Raw genomic sequence first — 26,845 nt, forward strand, 5'->3', positions numbered from 1 at the left:
TGTGGTCGTTAAAACGTGGAAACATATACCCTCACAAGAAACATACGATCTTCCCTGGAAATCCTTGACCCTCCAAAGTGATATTTTAGAACCTACGAGGCCGCCTTTAATCAAGCAGAAATGATGAAGGTGTTTCATCCGGTATAAGGCATGTTTCATCATGCATTTATATGTATATATACGTTCGGGAATCGAACATTCGATCTGTCTATTTTGCCGCGTTTCTCTCCTCTTTTCGAGGAGTAACAGATAACGACACCGAAACTATTCGCTTCGTGAAATTGACGCTTGAAATACTATCTGCATCTATTCAGTTCCGAGGAATCCGGGTTTGGCGTCCTTTTCACTCCCACCTACCTCCCAGGAGATGTAGAGGAAAACGGACGCGGTTCTCCTGGCAAAAGAGGAAACTACCTCCACATGCACCATACACCAACGTCATTACTCAGTCGGTTTACTCGGCAGGTTTCGGTTTTAATGTGGGCTGTTTGGGTCGCTGGGAATGCTACGAAATAGGAATCCAGTGCCTTTGACAAAACGCCAAACTTCCGAATACAGAATCGTAGGAGAGACACTGGATAGGAGTGAGAGTCTCTGGTTTGTCGTCTGAAAATAAACACTTTCGCTGAATAGGATTCGAGTTCTGTATGGAATGGTTTACCCAATCCGAAAAGAGCATTTCATTTAATTTTTTCCCGTCCATGCTATGCAAACATGGAACTTCTCTAAAGTATATAAGATATATTTTTTATACTACTAAATACGTTTCGAAACATTAGTATTATAATTCCAATCTACACTGGTGAGCAAAAATTCATAACGAAAATTTCGCGGGTCTAAAAATTTTTTTAGAAGTAGTAACCCGTATTATTGAATACCTAAATGTATGAATTTGCATGCAGACTAAATAAAACACTTAAGATTATTCTTAAGGACGATATACATAAGATATTTCTAAATACAGTATTTTAAAGGATACAGATTTGGAAAAGCTGACGAAATAGAAAACCACCAATAACTCTGCTCTATTTTTCTCTTCAAAATCGATCCATAGAGCATATTAAATGATTGCAATTTTGAATTTAAAATTATTTCACTATATTCTAAAGTACACAAAAATCTAAGAACTCTCAATAGAATAAATATGCATTTGAATTGTTCAAATAAACTTATTAGTAATGCCGTAACTTCTTTCTTCTCTCTCTCTCTCTTTCCCAAGTTCCCAATCAACATTAAATAAATTCTTTAAATTACTTTCCAGTCAATATGCTAACCGATGACCTATGCAGTGCATTATTGAATTATTTTCTTTACGCAGATCAGATGTTGCAATATTTTGCTTTACTCGGACCGCCCAGTTAGTTAAGGCTCTGTTGCGAAAAATGCAAAAAAATAATCGAATGAGCATAGTGTGACCATGGAAAGATGGCATCTGACCTTGTCAGATGAAATGGAATAGTTTACCCCGGAGGTAGTAAATTGTAACACAATTGACACGTTCAAAAAGAAATACGATAAACATGTTGGGGTAAATCGAGAAGCTATCCATACTTAGAATCAGACAACCATAAGTATTCTCTATGGGCATTGTATAATATTTTGTCATGTGTATATATTTGTTTATAATTTTTGTAATTGCATTTTTAATTGGGTTGCTGTATTTTTGAAATATATGACATCCATATTTTTATGGGCATCTTTTTCTCAGCCACCTCGTTGGGCATTTTGCCTGTTGTGGCGTTGTATTTGTATTTGTATGGCGTTCATCATGAAAATAGAGTGTCATTCTTTAGTAGGTAGAAATGTGGGGGGGGGGGGGGGATAAATGCCACTGGAGTTATTTTTCCCGCATTCCCCTTTACTAAAGAATGAACAATCTGTTTTCGTGATGAAGTTCATACAAGATCAGAGAGCCATCTTTTCTTGGTTCCACTGTATTTATGTAATATAGACATTTTTATTCAAACATATTAATTGAAATTTCATAGCTTTTGTTAAATCGAAACCTTGAGAAGAAATGCCGCTTCTACTATAGAAAGACCTAGAAAAGAAAAATTCGTAGCTTTTGATAGTGAAACGTAAAACAAAATAAAAACCGCATAACTTTCGATAGAGAGGAATCCAAAAATAAAAAAATCAGTTTTTTCATAGAGAGAAACCCAAAAACAAAATCAGATTTGTTTTTATAGATTGGGCTATTTCACAGCTTTTGATAAAGTGGACGCGAAAGAAAAAACAATGCTTCTGATCAAGATGGACCTAGAACAAAATTGGCAGCTTGTGATCGAGCGTAACCCAAAGACAAAAATAACATCTTTTCAATAGAGAGAAACACGAAAAATAAAATACCCAAAGTCTTTTTTTAGATTAGAACATAGAAACATAAACATTTTGAAAACAAAGTGAATCCCAGAATTGCAATGTGCAGATTTTGCTAGAGCGTTACCCAGAGGAAAAAATACAGCATTTAATAAAGAAAAACCTAGATAAAATTGGAATCTTCTGATAGAGTGGGACCCAGAAGAAAAAGAAAACGTAGCTTTTTTGAGAGAGAGAGACAAAATATTTGACCCAGAAAAAAATTATCAGTTTTTGTGTGTGTGTGGCAAAGTATTTAACACTTTACCTGTGCTGTCCGAACTGGATTCGGACAACTGTAGAATATGATATTTTGTGATCAGAATTTTTTTTTTCATTTCACCTTCAAGGCCAAATAAAGTTTGTGCATGTCTTTTATTCACGCCATGCACGAAACTGAACATGGAAAAAAAAGACTATTTTCCATGCACTTTTCCGAAACATATTTCAGAGTTTTAAGGGGTTAACCCATCTAAAAATTTCAAAGAGAGTGAGAGAGGACTCTCTCTCAAGGATTTTGATGGAATGAAAACCCCAGGAAACGTCTTCCAGCTGAGAATAAAAAAATGGTTGTGACTTTGGGAGTAGATAGTCATCCATAGTAAGTAAAATCGAGATATTTCGAAAGATGGAGATTTAGGTAGAAAGAACCAAAAAATAGTGGAGCCAAGATAAAACACAGCTATTTATAAGGTGGAAAACCTAGAAGAAAAATTCAAAGCTACTGAAAAAGTCTAGCCGGGGGGGGGGGGGAGGAGAAAAACATAATTTTTAATAGGTTGAAAACCAAAAAAAAAACACTTTTTTTACAAAAAGCATTACCCAAAAAAAAAAAACATTTACTTCTCTTTTGGTAAAACAAACCCAAATAGCATTCACAGTTTATGATAGAATGGAATGCTGAAAGAAAAGCACAGCTTCTGATATAGCCCTTCTGAAAAGGGAGGGGGCCCCCCCCCCTCCCTTTTCATAGAGTGTAAAGCTGAAAAAAAAACAAAAAACACAGCATTTCAAAGGATGGAACGCTGAAAAGAAACGCAGCTTTTGATATAATGGAACACAGAGATTTCCATAGAGTGGAAGGGAAGTAAAAACACAGTAGATAATAGAATGGAACGCAGGAAAAGGTCCATACCCTTTTATGGAGCAAAGAAAAAAAACCTAAGCTTTTCATGGAGTGGAATTAATAAAAAAAACCAGTTTCAGGACATATAATATGAAACTACACAAAATCTCTTCCACCTAAAGCAATAATTGTTGACCCAGGCAATAAATAATCAACCAAAGTGTGTAAAACAATCCAAACATCACAAGAAATTTTTTGAAACTCTATTGTTGTTTACAATGTCTTAATTCTAACTGTAGGAAATATAAAATACGGTAATATGAAACTTTTTAGTAGTAAAACATGATTCACATTTTTCAATAATAGACAATCCCCTTTTTTTGCGTATTGCTATTATTATTCAATATCAATAAAAAAATTTTAAATACGAACATAAATTTTTACCTTCGCATTTCGAAATCCAATCCCGAACGGAATTAATTATTTCAACTCAAAAATATTAAATTTCATATTTCTTTAAAAATAAAAACCAAGAATATCAAATATTTCATATTTAATTTCAATAATTAAGTTTGGAACGTCATAAAAAATTATAATACGTCGACGAATCTCTGTAGTAAAACGAAGCACAAACGCATATCATTGAAGAGATTGAAAAAATGAAATATTTTTAATTCAAAACCAGCGAACGTTTCTCGTTTTCTTCAGTATCGGGTGATTTCAGGGACGTATGAAATGCGATTTCTGTAATAAAGGTAAGCACTGACACAAATAATAAAATATGAACGGGATATTTATATCGGGTTGTGTTTCATCAAGATTTTTTTATTCTTATTATTATTATTATACCTAATACAATATGGATGTATGCAATTTATATCTAAAATAATTTCAAGTGAGCTGAAGCTTTACGGAAACAGGTATTTCTCTTTTCCTCTTCATTTATTATATGTATATATGTTACTGTCAAAGCTCGAAATTGCCCAGTTCGTGACGCGGCCGGCCACTTTGCGAATTTGCCAATTTCGTTAGATATTGACGGCCAGTGCGTGAAGTGGCTGATGATCCCTGACCAAAGTCCTGTAAAAAAAGGCATTATTCGGGATCATCGTGAAGTTGGCGTATTTTTTCGTGATAATTATGTCCATGTTAGTTATGGCAACCCATCAAAGTACAGTCACGACGCTGTAATCATTTTTTTCTCTTCAAAATTTTCCAGTAATCAATATTATAAATTTTTCTCTCATCACATGGAGCTAATCCAATACAGCTGCTATACATGGTGTCCACCATGTATAGGTGGTTTGGTGTCCACCAAACTCTGCACAGCTAGATTCCTAGCTTGGAATACATAAAAAATGCCCAAAGCACCTGTACGACCCACAGTTTTCGTGTAAAATGCGAAAGAAAAGTATGATGTCGTATCCAGTGTAAGGGGAAAAAACGTTATAAAGAATTCCACAACGCGCGCATGTATGCTTCGATATGCGCGGTGGATATTTTAAACATCTTTCTATGTGAACATATGCAAACACCGATGTTAATGTTTCCAATGAAGTTTTTTTCCCCTTGCACCGGACACTGCGTCATACATTTCTTTTGTATTTTTCTCGAAAACTATGGGTCGTACAGGTACAGTTGTGGGCATTTTTTATGTATTCCAAGCGAGGAATTTGGCTGTGCAGTATCTGGGTGGTCTTGATGGGACGCCATGTGTATATAGACGTGTATCACACGATATCAATTGCAAAATATGGGTTTGGCTCCTATACCGGCCGTCTTACATCAGCACATCTAGCTTTGGCGAATGATCTCCGGACGCTTCGCGAAATAGCCGGCAAAAGTCCGAATCATTTCTGCAATTTGAACTTTGGCCGAAACTCTTGTCCGATTTGTGAATTGGCCGCACTTCGGGCTTTGGCAGTAGCATATACAGCATAAGTTCGTTATAACGGCAGCTTAAAATCACGTAAAAAATTGTCGTTATGGTAGTCTTATTATAAGCGAATGATTTGAATACTGGCTCTTCAAGAATCACCTGAAAATCACTCGTTATATCAAGATTCCGTTATAAGCCATGCTGGTCATAAACGACTTTTAATGTATTTAGAAAAAGGAATAGTACATAGGTAACCAAAGCAGTAAATAATTAACCGGAGCACGTACAATGATCGAGGTGTCTCAAAATTTTTATTTAAAATTGCATTTTTTCATGATTTGATTACTTTCACTCTTCTGAACATGTATTACTATAATATGAAAGTAATACGGTCCAAACTTTTTAACCAATCATAGAAACCAATTTTTTGTGTACTGTCAATAATATCCAATATTAATAAAAATTTTAATTACAAACACGTCACATTCATTTTCCTTCAAATTTCGAAATCCAACCCCGAATGGAATTAATATTTCGACTCAAAATTATTAAATTCCATATTTTTCCTCAAAAAAGAAAAAAAAAACCAAATATATCAAATAATTCATTTAATTTCGATAATTAATTTCGAAACGTCATAAAAAATGATAATACGTCGACCAATCTCGAAATTAAAACGGGGCGCGCGCACACTCACAAAGCAATGGAGGGATTGAAGGGGAACAAAAAAATGAAATATTCTTTAATTTCAAACCAGCAAATGTTTCTCGTTCTCTTCAGTGACGGGTGATTTCAGGGGCGTATGAAATGCGATTTCTGTAACAGCAGTTAAGCACTGACACGAAGATTAAAAGTAAAACGAGGAAATATATCGGGTGTTTTTTATTATGAATTTTTATTGTTATCCCCTCCGAATACAATGAGGATGTATGCAAATATCTGAAATTATTTCACGTGAGCTGCAGCTTCATAGAAATAAGTATTTCCTTTTTCTCTTTTCTCTCTCTCTCTGTCTTTTATTTATTATATTTATATATTTGAGTTCTTTAAAAGATGTCTCAAGATCTTCTCCTCTTCCCATTTTCTTATTCTTATTAATGCGTGTGTTTGCCTAAGCTAATATTTAAACAAAGCAATAAGCTAAATTAAATTTACTCTTTGCGTTGCGGACATAACTCCTGCTTCGAGGCAATATATATGCTAGAGAAATCTAGAAACTTTTATTAGAAATCTACTTTCTCTTCTTTTTTTTTATGAATTCAGGGAAATGAAAGCAACAAACCTCCGTATTCTTTTTCCTTATCCGAGGTTTTTTTTTTGAGGATTTTTCTCCCTCAAATAACGTTCTGAATAGTTTTTCCACAAAAAAATAATCTTATTGTTACTTTCCTCTCGTTCAATTTTTTTTTTTTTTAAATTTACATTACCTTTCTTTATATCAATCATCAAATATATACGTGTATACTCTGGTAATACATTTGGTGATATTGAATCGTCAAATCTGGTTCAAAATTAATTTATCTCGCCTTAGATACATTAGAATGGGAATTTATTTTATTTTTTTTTACTCTCGAGTATTTTTTATTACACGGCTTTTTTTTTTTGAGGAATGTTTGCAAATAAAGTGAAGTATATTCCATATCTGATTAGAAAAGGGTACATTTTCTCGATGATGATAATACAGCAATAATAATAGGAAATTTCATTTCAATTGGAAGTTCGTTAAATGAGATTTAATTGTGGTTTTATGAAAAGAAGACGGAGAGTTTTATTTCATTGAAATGAGGAATGGCCAATATTGAAGTTAAAAAAATAATAATAGTTTTCTTTTTACAAAGATGATGAGTTATTTTTTTTATCAAAATGAATGTGATTTTCAAAACATTGGAATGATTATATTATAAGTAGGGATTACCTGAATGTATGGAACGATAACAAGGCTGGATTATCAAGGATTGTTTTATAATATTTGGACGTGGATTAATATTAATTTCCATATAGAAACGTGCTATCCACCTGTCAATATAAGATTCATCGAAAGACTGGTTATTTGTGGAGATGAAGATTACAAGGCTTGTTGACGCCGTCTATGTACGGTGCCTTTCAACATATATATACGCTCGAAGGTTGAAATATTCTATCTGCTTCCATAGCTTAGATGGTAGAGCACTCGTCCGGCAAGCGAGAGACCGAGTTTCGAGTCCCCGTGATGAATTTTCTTCCTTGTAATCTTCATCTCCACAAATAACCAGTCTTTCGATGAATTTTGTATTAATATTAATTTCTTCAATTGGATTACTATAGATTTGTTTTGTTGGTCATTTATTAATTTGATTCATTAGGTTCTAATCAACTCACGTTTATCTAACTTCGAGGTGCAAATGTGAGCTCGTTTCCCATTTGAAAAAGTCTCTCCGCAGAGATCAGGCAGAAATACATGATATTTAGATAACTGGAAAATTCAAGTATTCACCATCTTCACTTCGAAAAATATGTAAAACAGATGGTAGCAGCAACAAGAACACTAAACAAGCACAGCTCTGACAACATAAATATGCTAGAGGTCACCCCTGCACTAGGACCACACACATTCCAAAATGTACTGATGTATTAGAAATTCCACAAAGGAATGTGTACGGTTAAGTAGTAGTAGTAGCAGCAGCAGCTCAGAGAGAAAACTTTTTCTATGTTATCATCAAATCTGTTATCTGAAATGACGTTATAGAAAGCAAAGAGGGACTGTGCAATCTAGTGAGAATCCTTGTACTTGATTTCAGGATTTTCCTGACAGGTATGCATCTTTTTCTGCACTAGATTGCATTCAGGTAAAGCCTTTGATCAGTCTTTGTATATTGTTCCCCCGTGATCCCCGATAACTAGTCGATGAAAGTTTACGAGTGATTTTCTTTAGGAGTGCAGGAGAAATGAGGTTGTCTCGCTATGAGTGTTGGCCATCGTTTTTCGCTAATCGCAAGGATTACCTTAAGAACACTTCTAAGTTCTTTGCTTTGGCAACGTACAGATATTTAGTTTCCTCTCTGGACGTATATTAAGTGATTCTTGGCGACCTGACAACGTATTCAGACTATCTACTCACGTGTTCATTCATTGTGTGTCGTTGAAGACTGGATCTACGGTTAAGTAGCAGTAGTAATAGTTATAACATGAGTTGCTCAATTAATATTACTCAATTTGATCCATAGTATTATTATTGTTTTTCTTCATTGAATTATTACTGATTTGCTTCATTGAATTCTTATTGATTTGTGTCATTGTGTGTGTGAATTATTAAAATGATTCTCATTGGTTATTATTACTTTGATTATCACGGGATAGGGATTGGATTGTTATTTCATTTGGTTCACTATATTATTATTAATTTGGTTCATTGGATTGTTATTCCTCATTTAGATCATTATGTGTTTCCTAATTTGGATCATTATATTATTATCAATTTAGTTCATTTGATTATTACCAACTTGATTCTTTGAATTCATATTAATTTGATTCATCATATTTATAATAATTTGACGAACTTAGTTCTCATTAATTTGAATTTAAATGGTTTCTTATCGATTTGATTCATTGGATTCTTAGTGATTTGATCCACTTGTATTGTTTTTAATTTTATTCATTATATAGACAATTATTAATTGGATCCATTGAATTTAAATCAATTTCATTCATGTAACGTTGAGGTTATTTTATGCATTAGCAAAATATTCATTTTTATTCTGATTTCAATAAAATTTGCAGCTGAAAATATATTTTTGAAATTAGAATTTCTCGACCTAATTAAATGTAATTTTGCGATATCTGACAGGGTTTTATAGTGTAATTTGTCTGTGTACAGATTGAAATACTATGAGACCATGGACATATTCTCAACGTTTTTAAACAGTCATATTCGATGATATTTAGTCAATATGTTAAAGAATCTTATTTCTCTATACTTGACAGTTCAAACAAAAATTTTAAAGATGTTTCCAAATAAATTTTGACACGTGTATAATATTTTTTTCGGATTATCTAAATTCCTGTCGCTTTAGGGGATTGTACTGTAGATATGTATTGGTGCACGCATACAGCTATGTATTATCCAGCTGTCAAAATGCGATAGAGACATCTAAGATACCGATTGTTTTTTCACTATCTTATATTCCGATATTTTTATTTATTTTAATGTAAAGAAAAATATTTATTTCAAAAGAGCGGAAATTGAATTTGTTTTGTTCTTTCAAAAAATCGGTGCGGATTTGACTTTCTCTAGAATTCTAGAGTTAGTGATCGATATGATAAACGCGATCGATCACAGTGACCGGTGGTGTCAGTTCAATACCGACTGAAAATTCAAGTACAGTGCTAACTTTCTCTCTCTCTTTCTTTCTCTGGCATGCTCATAATACTTCTGGCTGGGAATATAATTCCTTTACAACACCATAATTTACAGTGCATTTGATGAATATTGAGCCAGTCATAAAGCTTACAACTGCCCATAACAACAAATTCAATCTCAAGTTGGTAGAAAATTTCCAAGACTTACATATCTCCTGCCCTGTATACAAGGTGTCCTGTAAGTCCTAACGCGACCTTTATCTCATCAACCATTCTTCGCAGAAGTATGATTCTACTTTAAAAAATGAGAAAATTTTGTTCATAAATATACCAGTAGTTCCTGCACCATTGCTAGAGTCGTACAATGAAACAAAAACATAATAATAATTTTATATTGTGCAACCTATCTCGTGACTTCCAGTTAGAAAGTTATTCCCTTGCCTCTCCTTGCACTAACAAAAAATGTCCCATGTTCACAAATGCAATATTCGCTGAGATATTTGAATTCAGAAATCGGAGGAACGTTCGGATGGGACAGCATAAATGAGGAAAAGAAGTCCATGCTGTACTTCCCAACATTTCTCCGATTTTTTACACTCAAATATCTCAACGAGTGTTAGGAACATGGGATGTTTTTGTTGTCCACTCGAGAAACAGAGCAACAACTTTCTAATTGGAATTAGAAGGGAGTGGGACCGTATAAAAATTTAAATGTTTTATTTTATATGAAACACTATTTTCACTGCCGAAACCGGAACAGAGTGACAGCTAAACACATTTGGGCATTTTTTTTAAATTTAAACTGTGATGACCGGTTGATGAGATAAAGATTGAATTAGGGACTTGCAGGACACCCTGTACATTATAGTTTCATATTTGATCGCTCTGAAATCCCAAAGAGATATTTATGCGAGCCAAGTTTCTCACGTCGAAGTATGCGCGAAAATGAACTGATATGCAATTCGAAAGCAAGGAGACCTTCAACATGATATGAAAATAGCAAGAAAAAACTCAGGCATTTCTCATTTTTACTTCAAGAGATGGAAGACAGATGGCAGCACCAATAAACACGAAACAAAGATAACTTTAATAACATAAATACGTCAGAGCCACGCGTATACACTCAACGGCATGTGACAATTCGTTAGAAATTCCCCAGCGTATTGTTTACGACGTGCAGGCACTGTTACCTAGTATTTATCACATGAAATATACGCATCTCTTGCCTAAAATTGCATTTATAGACTGTAATTCTAAACATTTGGCAAAAAAAAGAGTTAGTATTAAATAAATAACACGATATTTTATTCCATCTTAAATTATAGATCATATAAATGTACGCCTCATCGATACAAGTACCAGTCACAGCTCCAATTGAACATTTCACAGCCAAGCACAATCACTGATACGCAAAAGTTGTGGTAAAAAAAAAAAAAGCTGTACATATAATTCCATCCACACACCTAAAGATGAATAATAAATATACATTTATAGCAATGAGTATTTACATGTGACCAAAGTTAAAAAAAAATATGGTCTATAGCCCAAGAATATTATATATATATTATATTACTCAGTCCGTGAACTTCATGTACGATTTTTCTCAACGCTGAAAACTTCTCAATATTATTCTGCATGTCTACTTAAAAACAGATGAAATAACTGAAAGATATATCGACCAAAACATAATATTTCGTTACATGCATCATGTCGTTATACCAAATTAAATTATTATGCTTTAAATAAACTTCGTATGTTCCTATAAGTGAAATCATTCGATGGTATGTGAAAACGAAATAGTGATAATAAAAAACTTGGTTTAAAATACCCGGGAAAAATTACATCCATAAAATATTTACTTCCTTGACATTCTGAAGAACAAAACACTGCTAGTTTTAAAATCAGACAATATTCTCTTATTTAGTAATTTAGATATCTGAATATATTTGCACGGGTCAAATCTCTAGAAAAAACGCAAAAGCAATTGTAATCAAATATAATGCGAACAAATTATGCGTTCCGCTGATGAGGATGGAAAAAAAGCATACTCGCGGAATTACATTCAACGTATACAGGAAAGGGGAAAAAAATGAGATGTAAAATAACGTGGAACATATTTTAGTTGCTAACAATGTAGATGTTATTTCTTTTTCTGAGAGGAAAAATAATATTTAAAAAAAAATAAAATTATTTGATATTTGCTGATCACGGAATTTGCAAATTTGCTTTCACAGTTTGTAATTTACTTGAAGAGAAAAGAAAATGAGGAAATTTACGCAGTATCTCTTGTTTCTTATTTCAACATTTCTCGTGAAGAGCATCGATTTTTATTTTATAAATTATTCAAATGTTTTTAAATCTTAGACAGGAATCGAATTTCAGATGAATTCGAAAATATCATCGGATAATTTTTTTTTTCTTCAGTGCTTCTTATACTTTTCGAGAAATTTTAATGGAAGTTCCGACTATGTATTGGAAACAAACATTCTTATCGACTATCAAGAATATTATTTTCATGTTGCATTCGAATGATTCGTACCAGTGTTGAAATCGGTGAGCCAAACCGATATAATTATTTATTATTGCCCATTATTTTAAACACCAGGGACAAGAAATTAATGGGCAACGGAATCACTAATGAAAATAAATTAACAGAAGGATCAGGACTGGACGGAACGCTTTTGAAAAAAACTGTGTAAGAGTCAAATGTCATTATGCCTGAAAAGAAAAGTGTTTAACCAGTGCGTGCTACCAGCACTGACTTATGGAGCTGAAACATGGACATTCACAAGCAAGACGATACAAAGGCTACAGTCAACGCAATGGATCATGGAAAGATGTATGCTAGGCATCACAAGGAGAGACAGAAAACGAATCACTTCGATAAGGAACCATACAAAGGTATATTATACCATGGAAAGAATTAAAAGTCTAAAATGGAAATGGGCTGGACACGTTTCAAGAAGACAGGAGACAACAGATGGACTACAAGTATTGTAGATTGGTAGCCCCGTGGTGTTAAACGTGCGAGAAGGCGTCCCCACACAAGATGGATCGACGAAATCGGAGAAGTCAACTGGAAGGCCAAAGCATCAGATAGAGCAAAATGGAAAAATTTACAGATCTCTCATCTAGTCTATCATTTGTATTATAAATGCGCACAAAAAGGTGTTAATGGAGCAATTCATTTGTTTAAAGATTGAAAATTTGTATTTGAAATATATTTTTGTGGTAAAAAAATAATTTTTGAATTTACTGAGAGCATATATAATTTTACTGAGAGCATATATACAGGGTGTATAGTCCCTTGGCCGCATTTTACTCGCGAACCGATGATTGTAAAGAAATATATTTTTCAAATATTAAATAAAAAAATATCCAAATAACGTGTGTATCTCAGATATGCCATTCATACTGCAACGGGTTGTATAGTTATTGAATTGAAAGTAACTTTTTATACGTGCTCCCTGTGCGCGATGACCCAATCAGAGAGTTGTTGACATGTCTTTCCTAAGGTCAACAAAAAAAAAGTTTGTAAGTGCAATGTTCATTGAGATATTAGCATTCAAAAAAGTTTAAGAAAGTTGGGAAAGAACAGCATAAATGAGCGAAAAAATCGTTGTCCGTTAGTTTTGGCCATTCTCTCCCAATTTTTCTCCGGTTTTTGAAATGAGATATCGCATTGAATAAATATTGTACTTGGAAACGTGAAAGTTCTTTTTTTTTTGTGGTTACTCTATTTGGCCTATATATAGTTTTGAAGCTTTTTGACCATATTGAAAAGTTCAGAGACAACCCTCAATAGTGCATTATCAATCATTTTGACAAGCGCCAATCGCTTGTATAGTCAACATATACGTTAGAGAGAATCCGTCGAAATAATGGCCACAGGTAGAAATTACGAGTCGAAATCGAAGCACAGAATCGTCGTAGGACAGTCACTGACGAAGAAAAATGATGGTAAAATATTAGAAAATTCCCATCACAATTCCCAGTTTGTTTGATTTTTAAGTAGTGAAATGGACGTTGTTGCATATAAAAACGACCAAATTGCGAGTGTAATATATTTCGAGATACCTATCATAAAAGTGAGTAAATTTCGAAATGCATACGTGGGTTTCTTGATTATTTCAACTGAATCGCTTCACAAGCAATGTTTTCTATGGTGTTTTTTTTTTCCCCCAATGTCACTTTTCTTGAAATTTTCTCTCGTTTTCCGTCTCCTCTCTCTCTCTCCCTCTCTTTTCCTTAACGTTAAATTCTTTATTTTCCATCTTACGACAACGAAGGAATCGAACGTCAAGATCTGCTGTTTTGCTATTATTCTATTTTTCATGTTATATAACGTTGCTATTTTATTTGAATGTCAGATAGAAAAACACAAAAGCTACTAAAATTTTAATATTAAAAAGGAACATCATTTGAATAATTTGTATGATGTTCCTTTTTAACAAAAAAAAACCAAAAATTTCCAATTCAATAAAATTAAACTATTCATTTCATTTACAAGTAAATTTACGTACATTGACATTGAAGAGTAGAACACAACCCGCTTCACATCTCATAGATATGCCGAAGCACTCCCGAAGGATGGGCAAATCCGGAAATTTATTTAATAGCAAAGCACAAGGTAAAAGTAGGTGTATAAAATCGTTAAGAAAATCGTATAAAATCGTTAAGAAAATCGTATAACATCGTTAAATTCACTATTAATAATAATAAATCATAAACCGTCTGCTCGATCTAAAAACCATCCGATCAAAGTGTAGTATACAAAGTATATGGATGATGTACAAAAATCATTGTGAATAAATTGTCTTGATTGACATGACGTCACCTGTCGTGGTGAACGGAACGGCCCATGTCTAGTCAGCTGCACACTCGTTGTTCCACTACTGTCTCATGCACTTCCCCATTTATTGACATTGTTCTGATTTGGGACCTCCAAGTACAACGAAGAAGTGAGTAAACGGTGCGAGTATGCGTTTCGCACAAAAATCAATTCAATTTATTTCACTGGTAGGAGGTGCTTCAAGCAAATAATAGGACAAGTTAAATAAATAATTAACAAAAGGATCAGTTCTGAAAAAAAAAACCAGTTATAAATCCACAAAACGTCAGCTTTTGTCTTTTGTTTTAGTTGATGCTCGTGGACGTGCGGTGTTTGTTTTTTATCGTTCTCAATGCATGCAATTTCCGTTTGTAAGCGATACATTGAACAATATGTCGTCAAACTACTAAACCACATATGCATCTCGTCCATATTCCTCTGCAGAACTTCTAGGGAATTGGTACATGATGGACGTGCTGTGAGCCTACCGTGAAGTTTCTTTCTCTGTAATGCTTTTTATGTTCGGTGCTGCCATCTATCATAATTTTTTTTAAACTGTGAGTGAAGTGTAATGATTGAATAATTGCATTATTGTGTAGGCCTGTTGTTCTCTGTGGCGAAACCTTTTAACGGGGAAATCGGCTCTCGTTTGCGTCTCGAACCGAACAAAATCAACTTCAGCTGATCACCACTGTGGCACCGGTGGGGTTCGAACCCGGGACCTTGCAATGCGAGTCCGTCTCTCCACCACCACAGCGGCCAATATGACCGCTGCGAAACAATGACAATGAAGCATTTGCTGATCTCTCTAGCTACATAGATAATCCAGAACATAACGATCGATTGCGTATTCCAGCAGGACAGGGTCACGCGATCTTCGTCATTCACGGTCTTCCAGTATCTCGATCATTCATTTTTCAGTTTGCTGTGAGTATTGGTCACAAAGTTTATTTTTGCGGATTTTGTGCTGATCTGAAAATGAACTTTCTGATTAAAAATCTCGCCGACTGTGAAGTGTGCGGTGAGTTATTCGATTCTTGAATGCCCAAATGTAGTGCATCCTGCGGAAATTTAGGAAGCGTACGGCGGTACAGTAATGAATGAAAAAAATGCGAGAGGAAGTGGTGTGTAAAATGTTTGATGAAGGGCGAACTAATGTGCATGACCATACTCATGTGCATCGGTCGCCAACGGCTCGTCGTTACAGATGCTTTGCTGCGTGAAGTCAATGACAGTCGAATCTGCGGGAATATCAACCAGACAGTTCATTTGAAATTAGCATAAAATAGCATAATAACCGAAAATAAACTTTGCGACTAATACTCACAGAAAAATGAATAGAATAATTGGGGGACACTGTAAGACCTTGAATGACGAAGTTCGCGTGACCTGAGCGGCGGGAATACGCAATCGGTCATTATTCTCTGGATGACTTTCTTATATTTGTTTTTTGTTGAAGTCAGCCAAACATTAGGAAACAAATTCAACTTCATCCATCGCTGAAGATTCAGTCGATGACGCTTATTAAAATCACGGATAATTTTGTGTGATTTGGGTAGGTATTGTTATCACTTCATCAAAGAACGGAATGAACCAATTTAATTTTATCTTTTTTCTCGCACTACGGTCATTTTCTGCACACGAAGGCTAATTAGACCGGGACCTACAATTTATTACAGATTCCGAACGACAGCCGTTTTTTTAGGCTCACCGAGGGGTTGGTGCGCTAACCCCTTGAAGTGAGACTCCCTACGGTAGCAATTTTTTCCTATGGTCATGTCACCGTTTCTGTTGTACCACGCTGTCAGGAAAGTTTCTGATGAGGACGCACCGGGTATGGAACTCGCGACACCTCTAAACAACCTTTGGTACTACAGACGAGTATTTTATCGACCATGGCTACCATGCCCACCAACTTCATTACATGGGAAAATTTCGATTCTACTTATTGGGACTCGGATATCGTTATCAATTTTTTTCAGTCGAAAGTTCCTTTTGCGCATTCGGACTCTTATTTTTCCCCGTAAGTTAACGTTATCAAGCTGCAAGACTGTGTGTAGAAGGCTTTTTTTTATTATATGTATATATATATATATCAGCAAGTGTTCTCTTCTTCCTTGGTTGACAGACATTTCTGCATTTAATGTTGTAATCGGTCTGTACTGTTCGCTATGATTCATGTACGTATAGCGCTGCTTTTGCGATAGCCTTCCTATAATGACGGCGAATGTATGTCAAGAAATATATATTATATAAAATATATATTTCCTTCAGTCCTTGATCAGTTTCTTTCAGTTGATCAGATTCAAATTTCTTTTTCCAAAGGAACTCGTAATTCGTGGTACATATTCGATTGTTCCATACTGATTTCGTTTCACAATGGCTCATTAAAAATGGAGGATTTTACCTTAATGAAAAAAAAAGAAAGTAGTCCCGTTTTAGAAAACATAGAACGATTAAACATTTTGCAGGCAGTTATATTGGAAATAAAAAATAGAGTTGTCCAGTTTTTACGAATATCCGTTCACCATGTACGACCAAACGGGATGTATGGTCACAGTACTTGCAAACGGAATTTTCTTCGGATATTCCGTTCGCAAGTTTATCATAAACCCAGAGGCCTGATACGATTACATTAAGCGGCATGGAATGTATAAACAAATTTTATTGCTGAACCAAATCCAAATCAACAACATTAAATTTATTGCAAATTGCTAACGCATATGACACCTCGTTGAAATTTGACAATTTTTTGTCTCCAGATTTTGTTTTTCAAGTCCTATGATTACACGATTTATCTACCTCAACGACTATCGCAAATATAAATTTCTAATCATTGAATATTTACTCTTATTATAATGTGTGTTTTCGAAAACATGTATATTTTTTTATTATGTTGACTAAAGGAATTCGATTTTCAGATATAAATACTTATTCGTGGGTGAAACGAAACTGAATATGAATATCTGCAAACTTTAAGATTTTTCTTCTGTCCTCAACAATGGAGAAAAGTGTTTAGTAATGAAAAACACCAATTCCGTAGTTTGTATTGTCGCAAGGAATAAATTATTTTCCTCGAGCACACATCATATGATATGAAATTCAAAAAATGAAAAGTTATATTATCAATGCTCAGAAATCTCTACATTTTCTATACTTCAAAATCTTCACAACTTGGTTTATGTTTCACTCGAAAAATTCATAGCAATATATAGTTATTGATTTTATCTTTTTTGAATTCAGCAACACGTATGTAAATCCTGATAGAATATGATTTTCCCTGGAAGTAGGTAAATATTGAGATTCCTATAACGAGAGAAGAGCCGTGGATTAGTATTTATGAAGTACTGTATTTTGGTGAATCGAAAATTTGATTGTGATCCTTTTGAAAATAAATAAAAAAACATAGATTATTCCCATTTTGCAAATATTTTTGTTTCCAATTGAAACCTTATAAAGGACGAACAACGGTCTATGTCGTTTCTTCAAATATTAGAGGAGATGCAATAAAGGCCTTTGCTGAATTAGAGAAACGCCTTTTTTGCGTGGATTGCAGCTACTACTACTTAACCACACACGCACCTCGTCCATATTTCTCTGCGGAACTTCTTGCGAATCGATACATGCCGGAATGTATGTGTATGTATAGTGAACCTTCCGTGAAGTTTGTTTCTGTGTAATGCTTGTTATTTGCATTGCTGCCGTCTGCCATCAATTTTTCTGAGTGAAGTTCAATGACGGAATAATTGTATAGTTGTAAGCCTGTGGCTCTCGCCACAGGCTTACAACTATACAATTATTGTTGATCTCTCAATTAGAGTTGATCTCTCTGTTAAAAAGGATTTTAACAGAGAGATCAACTCGCATTCGGCCTCAAACGACCACCACTGCGGTGACGGTGGGTTCGAACCTGAGTCCTCGCGATGCGGGTCCATCACCAGGACCACTCCATCACCACAGCAGCGTATGGATTGCAGCTGCGTAGCTTCGGTCTACACGTTATTTGGATAATTTTTTAATTGCAAGTATGCCTCTAGAATCAACGCTGTTTACCATTAAAATGCGGCAAGGGGAATTAACTAATCACTCTGTATATGTAAATCAAGGCCAGCCTGCTTTGGAATGACAAGAAATGGGACTTTAATAACAAATAAAAGTTAAAAAAAATCTATATTCTCTTCCAAAATTATATTTTAAACGTAGTTGGGGATACCTTAAGCTAGAGGTCTTGACGATTTCTCCCGTCGCGAGCACTGTATGCACCCATCATCAAAAGAAGAGCACCCTTACGGGAAGTTTAGCATACAAATGCACGATAATTCAAATTAATTTCAAACCTCGAATGCAAATTGTACCAGTTGTTTAATTCGGGTGTTCGTCAAGTGCTCGCGAGCACGAAATCGGACACGAGCATCGATCACTTTGGGTACTTCAGTGAGCATCTTGGTGCTCGAGAGGAACAGGTTGAAAATACATGCCTTAAGCTGGTTTTTTTCTCAAACTTTCGATATAAAGTCCGTTTTTTTGGAACGATGAGAATCACGACTGTCACCTTATATTTAATATTGCAATTCTAACGTCTTCTTCGTAATGTCTTGATACCTGTTTTCTCATGTCATGCAATCAGATAATATATTTACCTTATTTACTCAGAAAACTACAACACTTTTTTCTTCATTACAGATCTGCCGTACAAAAGAAGACCAAATATTTTGGACAGTAAGTAAATTTCTTCCTTGAATATGAATTTCCGAGAATTTTTCATGAATTTTCCATAAATTCCACTATTTTAAAAGATTCCTATATTATCGGATATATAACGGATATAAATAAGCTCATTCGCGTACGTTATGGTCAAGTGTAATGTGCTAAGAGTGCAGCAGAAAAAATTACAAAACACATTTTGCGGAAGTCGAATTCACATGATACAGTTATTATTTATTACTATATCATCGATTGGTTAGATCAAATTAATTTGTTTGATGAGAACATTTTGATAAAGCCGGGATTACACTATAAAAGTTTTATAGAAGTGTTTTTATAAAACTTGAAAAATACAACCAATAAGACTATCGGTTGCATCTGCGCGAATGTAACCGGTACGATTATTGGTTGTATTTTCAAGTTCTATAAAAGCATTTTTATCAAACTTTTATAGTGTAATGCCACACATCTTTCTATATTACTAAAAAAAAATTGATATTGCATAAAATAAACTAAATCAATTTTCACAGAATTAACTGAGTCGAAGGTTGTGAAGCCTTTTTAACTGTGACCCAAAATCAATAACATGATCAACTTCGCTAGCCCCATGAATCATTTTGTCTAAAATTTGTGGAAATTGGTATACCCGTAATGTTTTAGGACTTTAAGTGGATTTGTAGGACATGTCCGACCCAAACTCAGGTTACGATATATAGGACAAGAACCAATGCCTGTTAAAGAATTAGGTCTTCCATATGAGAAATCAGTGCTAACCAAGTTTGGATCGCAACCCGGTGGGGTTAAGAACCCCTGACTGTAAATGGGTTTGTACATCTCGTAAGCACCACGAGCGAAGTCTGGCTCGTTATCGATAGGTTATGCACCCCTGACTGCATGTTTGGGTCCGAACCTATCGTTTACTATCCCATAGGAAGTATCGCCACAGAGAGCAACAGGACTACAATGGTACAGATATTCAATCATTACTTTTCAGTCATGATTCGAAAAATACACAGCAGCACTATTTACACAGAAACAAACTTCACTTAATTTTATAACACGTACACGCACATCACAACATTAATCAGTTCGTTACAGAATTCTCAGAGAAATATGTGCGAAGTGCATGTGCGGTTTAGTAGTAATAGGTTGATTGGTTTTCCAACTTTCACGCATGAATGCGAGCTGGTCTCCCATTTGAAAAAAAAAACTCTATCCGCAGAGATTAGGCGGATTTTCATCATGGTTCTTATATAACATGAAAAATAAAGCATTTACAATCTGTACTTTGAAATATGGAAGGCAAATAGCAGCACCAGCATGGACACAAAACAAGCAAAACTGATAACAGAAATACGTTGGGGACGTTCATATAACATACACTAACGCAGCACGTTCCGACATGCACCGATTCGTTAGATATTCCTAATGATGCATGCAAGGTGTGTATAGAAGGTGCATGTACGGTTAAGTAATAGTACAATTGAATCCTGTTTTAATGAATACTGTTATAGCGAAAAAAAAATCACGCTTTAACAAACACTTTTCTAATGCCCCAAATAGGTTTACATAGCAACAATGCAGAAAACCTCGAATTCCTTTATAACGAAATTTCATTATAACGAAGCGATTTCTCCAGTCTCTTGAAGTTCGTTATAACTGGATTCAACTGCAGTAGGTTAATAATAATCCTTGGCTGCAAGTTGACTTGTACAATCCATCTCTGCAATTAGATTTATACGACTTATCTCGAAAACCCCTGCAAATCACGTCTGGGTCGGGACCCATCGTTTACTCTAACCCATGAAAAGTATCGCCGTAGAGAGCAACAGGACTACAAAATAGTACAAATATTCAATCATTACACTTCAGTCATGATTCGAAAAATACACAGCAGAACTATTTACCTTATATAGCTATAGGTTTCTGCTTCTGCAAATAAAGTTTGGTTCACGACCCAAAAGTTAAGAGCCGCTTCAAATCAAGTTTGCATCGTGACCCATAAGCTAAAAACCGCTTTCTGAAAGTGGATGCGTACGACGACCCGTCTCAGCAGCCCTCGCGGCACAAGTTTTGGTCGCGACCCCTGAACAAAATAATTAATATCCTGCATTTAGACAGATTATATTCAAATCATAATTGTATATATACTTTACCCCTTTCCATTTTTAAAATATTGGGAATGTCACAAAATTATCGTATTTCCAGGTACGTCTTGTCTTCGGGGACAACGAAATAAATGTATGAAATATTGAAAAATGCTATTATTCCGCATCAGTGTTTGCAATTCACAGAGTGTGTCTTTTTTTGACATCATAATTGCAGGGACTAACGTCTGCCATGTGACGGTTCATTTACCAAATTTAACAACCTGTTTTAAATAATGCATGGAATCTCGAACACAATTCCCATTTTATATTACTTAAAAATATATTTTTCTCTTCCCCTCCCTGATCATTTGTTCGTGAGCAATTCGATCATCTGAGAGAGTATCAAACAACGTTGTAATGCAAACCGTACAAAACAAATACAAAACTCGATATGTCGAAATTTTTCTTTCTGATTCCTGTTGCCGGGATGGAACGCTTCTTCCTCGAACGCAATCCTCTGAGAAAAGAGACATCTGTTTGCGTTAATTAGGACGTTTTCCTACTTCTTTACTTTCCTGTGTCATCTACGTTTGCTCTAACGCTTGGAATATTGTTGTACTTATTTACATTTGTATTGGATACATATGTTCTCTTCGTGCGTGATTATTTTAAGAGTACACGTGCAGTATCCGTGGAAACACATGGAAGTTCTCATTCACCCCTCGCAGTTTCAAGTGTCTCATTTATATACACTTATATGGAGAGAGCGATCCGCTAACTTGAAAAATGGAAGTCTGTTCGAGATAATTTTAATTCAATGTTTTGTAAATAAAGTCTCTTTTATGGTGCAATATAATGGAGCGTTGTTTCTCTTTTGCAGTTCCTTCAGATCTTAGGTATAATATCCCATGTTTTACCAAGCATTGAAGAAATCGATTATTTTTCATGGAATTTCAAATCTATGCATATTTAGGTCTAAGAACAAACATAAAAAAATTATCAAAACTTCAATAGCTAATTAATTACAGACTTTCCTATGGACGCTGATAAAATGCCCTTATGCGTGCATTCACTTAGATGAAAGGGAAGAAAACATTGCGTGATAAGCCTACGTCGCATTTTTATCAAATTGTTGTAGGTTTTGCACTGAAATCTTCAATTCTCATATGCATAAGTTTGTATAGAGCGCATGGGCTCCCCCCACCCCCAACAAAGGTGGGGGCCGATAGAGCAGAAGCCGGGAATCCCAAGACAATCCTCAATATATTTTTTTCCTCACTATAAATTCACTATGCAGTAAAAAATGCCTGTAAAAAACTATGCTAAATCACTATGATTGTAAAAAATCTGGCCTATGGCCTGCCAAAGTACGCAACCTAGGAGCCGCAGACTGTGAGGGCTACGTCAATATTTATCACAATTTCCATAATACCTACTGAAGTATTCTATGTTTGAGTCCTTCCCCGATATTATTGGAGCCCACCCAATAATTTTACTCCTAAGCCAATCAGCATCTTCAGTTACACCCATTCGGTTTTTTTTGCAATGATATGTTCATTTTTAAGTTTTATGTATTCAGCATTTCGTTGTATACTTCCTAGTTCTCTAGAAGTGGCATTCCTTGCTATATAATATCTCCAAAAGCTGGAAGTAATTACTAGCTATTTTGAAGGAATGATTTTATGTTTAAATCGAAAGTAAATTATGAAATACTATATTTTTGGCATTGAAGGTATGCAGGTTATATTTATTTAAACACTCACGCAAACAACACATTCCGGTTGCGCGAATTTGTTAGAAGTGGGAATGCTTACCTCAGGAGGTCTTGAACTTGTGGTCCTCCACGCTTTTTGCTGTGGACCTCCGAGGATTTGCAGAAAATATCTACTTTACATATACTATATTACATAGAAAAAATATTTTAAAAAAAAATCGTTACAAGAGCTCTGGCCATCTTGAAATCTGTACTTCCGTATTTAGAACTGTGAGATCCAGATTCAATAGTACTGCTGTGCATTTGGTAAAGGTCCGTCGCAACGAACTCGGGGACCTTGTGAGCCAAAAAAGTTTTTGAGATCTTTAATTCCATACTGGCTACCCATTTCGAGTGGCTGAATTCGGCATCCAAAAAGAATACACAATTTGCAGAAAAATGCTAAAAAACACCTTAATAAAAGAAATAATTTTGAAATGACTAAAAAAAATTAATTTTAGAATTATTAGAAAAAGTAAATTCATAATTGATGAAAATTTATAATTAATGAAAAATAGATACAGAATTACTGGAAGAAATAACTACAGAACTACTGATATAAATAATTTTAGAACTCCCAACAGTAATTTCAGAAAAAAATTACTGAAAATTATTGAAAAAATTCTGGAATTTTTGGAAAAGAAAAAACAATTTCATAACTACTGAAAAATAAAATTTTATTTAAAAACATTTCAGAATTACCGAGACAAATTTTCGATTTAATAAAAAAATAATAATTGAATGAAAAGAATTAATTAATGAAGTTATCTAAAATAAATGAAAATTCAAATTCAATGATATAAATAAATTCAGAATAAATGAAAGTGTTCTGCAAAAATTTGGAGAACCCTGTTTAATAACCGATAGTACCACGGTATGAGTTCATGGCCCGCGGGTTTTATGGAAAGTTTAATTTGGCCCGCAATGTGTCTGAAACGTTGAAGACCCCCCGTAGGTATCGCGTATACTGTTTGGTATGGAAATTTTTCTTTTGATTAAAAGTGTATATAGCAGGAGGTTGAATTCTTTCCGTATAATGGCTCTTCTGAGCTTCTGAAAGCTGCACAGGCCTTTACATATGAATCCAAAAAACTGTCCTACCTTATTTTTTTTGATCAGTAGTGCTGAAAAACACCATCATCGAACTTACTCAACCTTACAAATGTAGAAAGTCTCGTTTATGTTCAAACTTCGGCATTTCGCAGTTAAGAATTTTTGCAACCCCCAGGCTTAGGGTAACTTTCTCAAACTCACATCACCATTATATTAGTATCGAAATCAAATGAATTCGATTAGTCGTGGCTAATCAAATATGAAAGATAATGACACTGAATGAACGCAAGATTTATCACCCATGTAAATTAACAAAATTATTCGCACACTAAAGGACGATGAATCATAAACGCCACGTAGTAAATGGCGCCTGCCAAACGTTCCAAAAGCTATAGTAATTTTGTTTTCTCACAGAAATTTCCAAATAAAAATAAATTTCTGAGCTACTTTTTTTGAAGGGGGGGGGGGGAAAGAACAGCGGGGAAACTCTATTCACGAAGCCGGGGGGAAAAACAGGCTATAATTTTTACTTACCGAGGGACAAAAACTTTAAAAAGCACAGGGTAAAAAAAATGTATATGTTTTTTGTTCCGGGATCTAGAAGTAAAAAAAGCTAAAGGCATGATGATAAATGACATCGCTTCGTCAAAAACCACCGAATTTTCATTGCGGCTGTTTAATTTGCGTAAGCAACGCTTGGTTAGTCTTAGCTGTTTTCGAGCAGAGTTTTAAAAAAAAATGAGAGCGAGAGAGAGAGAGAGAGATCGTCACATGGAATTTTTCCCCGGGTTCTCTAGTCTTCTATAGCTCGTTAAGCTAATTCCATTATGCTGTAGCTAAAGCTAATTTATGATTCAGCTGAAAAACCCCTCCTCGTAAAAATCCACCACGTCGGAACTATAAAATTATCAAGCGGCTAACGACGCGTCAAATAGTGTCGTAAATTAGTGCGAACTGCATCGTAAACTCGTGTTATCGCGTTATGGCTGGGTTAGCCGAACTCGTTAAATTTATTCGTACATTGTTGTGGACATGATATTTCACAATTTCGCACTGGAATATTAAATACAGCGCGTTGATTTTCATCGGTGAGTATGACTACCGTGTATCATTCTCCTGTAATAAGGCATCACTCACGCTGGAGCTGGATTGATGGATGGCCGTGCGAGCATTATTATTCGTGTGCTTGCGACGGCCGATGTGATCAATAACTGTCCATCAAGTTTTCATTTTACTTGGTTCTACCTCAGTGTATTGTGAGATCACTTATACTGTACATAAGAAATTTGATCACAAGTTGAGAACACCGCATGTATACTCTTGTAAGAGGAAGAAAAATCACTTAGTTATGCTACTTAATAATAACACTGATCCACTTAGCTAATGACAATGTTGTTTATCATTAGCTAAGTGGATCAGTGTTATTATTTAAGTTGCATAACTAGGCGATTTCTTCCTCTTACGAGAATTAGGGATGCATACCCAGTAACGAATGAAGCCACTCCCTTAAACTCACTATCGGTAGCCACCATCTTTCGAAAATTTGCTGATAGTATTCTTTACCAAAAATCAACCAGAGCGGTTCGTATTTCCGGCAGTGTCAGCGGTATTGTGTGCTTCGGTATGTGTATGTGTATTTCTCCCGAAAGTGCGTCCTAGACATGTTCAATAGGATCAATATAGTCTTCTCGCTAGTTCATTACAGAGGTTGATTGAAATTGTTCTATTGTGATTATTTTCCACCTCTATATGCAAATGAGAGCAGGCCAATGCTCCAAGAATATGTCGAAGTAGCTTCCAACACAACGCAACAGAAAAATGAATTCATTCTCTAAACTCTTGCATCTAATATATATAGCATTATGGCAGCATGTTTCGAACATGTAGCGTGCACAATACTATATAGTTCTCTGAAATCGGATTGGACTTCGGAACGCATCTTGGGAAGACAAGTCCTCACCTATAGCAGACTTTTGTATCACTACGAGTACACTAGAGGGGTTCGTGATAATGGAAATGAGTCAATGGAAGGCGCGTAATAGTTTTCTACATATAGGTCATGTGGTTTGCAGTAGGAACCATTCCTCTACTCCCTGTTTAGAGAGGGAAAAATAGCCTGGCCGAGTTCAATCTGGAGTACATTTCCCCATAGGCAGTGGTTCTTAACCTTTTGCGTTTCATAGACCCTTTGCTCCGATTAGAAGAAGACTACTACTACTACTTAATCGTACACATGCAACTCGTTCGCATTCCTCTGTGGAATTTCTAACGAATCGGTACATGCTGGAACGTATTGTATTATATGGAACGTGTGTATTTATATGTGCGGCTCAAATGTATTTATGTTTGCAGAGTTGTGCTTGTTTAGTTTTTTTTCTTCCTTTTTGTTGGTGCTGCCATTTGCTCTCAATATTTTGAAGTGAAGATGGAAGTTGCTTGAAATTCCATATTATATAGGTACTTATCATGTTGAATGTCTGCCTGCTCTCTGCCGAGATCCTTTTTCTATGGGTCCCACGTACCACTTCTTAAGCCACTTGATGGCACAGCCAGGAACTGGCAAGATCTTACATTCTGGTCTGGTCTGTTCTGGAGAGATTTTTTTTTTTTCAAATGGGAGACCAGCTCGCATTCACGATCATACATCGACTGCTGAGGTGTATATTTCAAGAAATGTTGTTTCGCCGATAGATGCCGTGTGTGCATAGTTCCTCTCGAAGTGTGCCCTACATATGGTTTAACAAGTTTCAAGTCTTATCTTCTAGCCAGTCAATTC

General features: G+C 35.1%; 1 protein-coding gene across 3 annotated transcripts in view; it reads left to right on the forward strand.

Annotated features, from left to right (window-relative positions):
• Positions 1-26,845, forward strand: part of LOC149088151 (agrin-like) — a 249,194-nt gene that overhangs the window by 121,774 nt on the left and 100,575 nt on the right. For all 3 annotated transcript variants that reach the window (XM_089244963.1, XM_089244973.1, XM_089244981.1), the window contains exon 2: positions 19,153-19,188. In XM_089244963.1, the coding sequence (XP_089101089.1) occupies positions 19,153-19,188 (36 nt within the window). The remainder of the gene's footprint in view (positions 1-19,152; positions 19,189-26,845) is intronic.

The sequence above is a fragment of the Pholcus phalangioides genome, unplaced genomic scaffold, assembly GCF_987345545.1.
Source record: "Pholcus phalangioides strain wild (caught in Gottingen) unplaced genomic scaffold, Ppha-v1.0 ptg000003l_1, whole genome shotgun sequence".
In the NCBI taxonomy this organism is placed as follows: Eukaryota; Metazoa; Arthropoda; class Arachnida; order Araneae; family Pholcidae; genus Pholcus; species Pholcus phalangioides.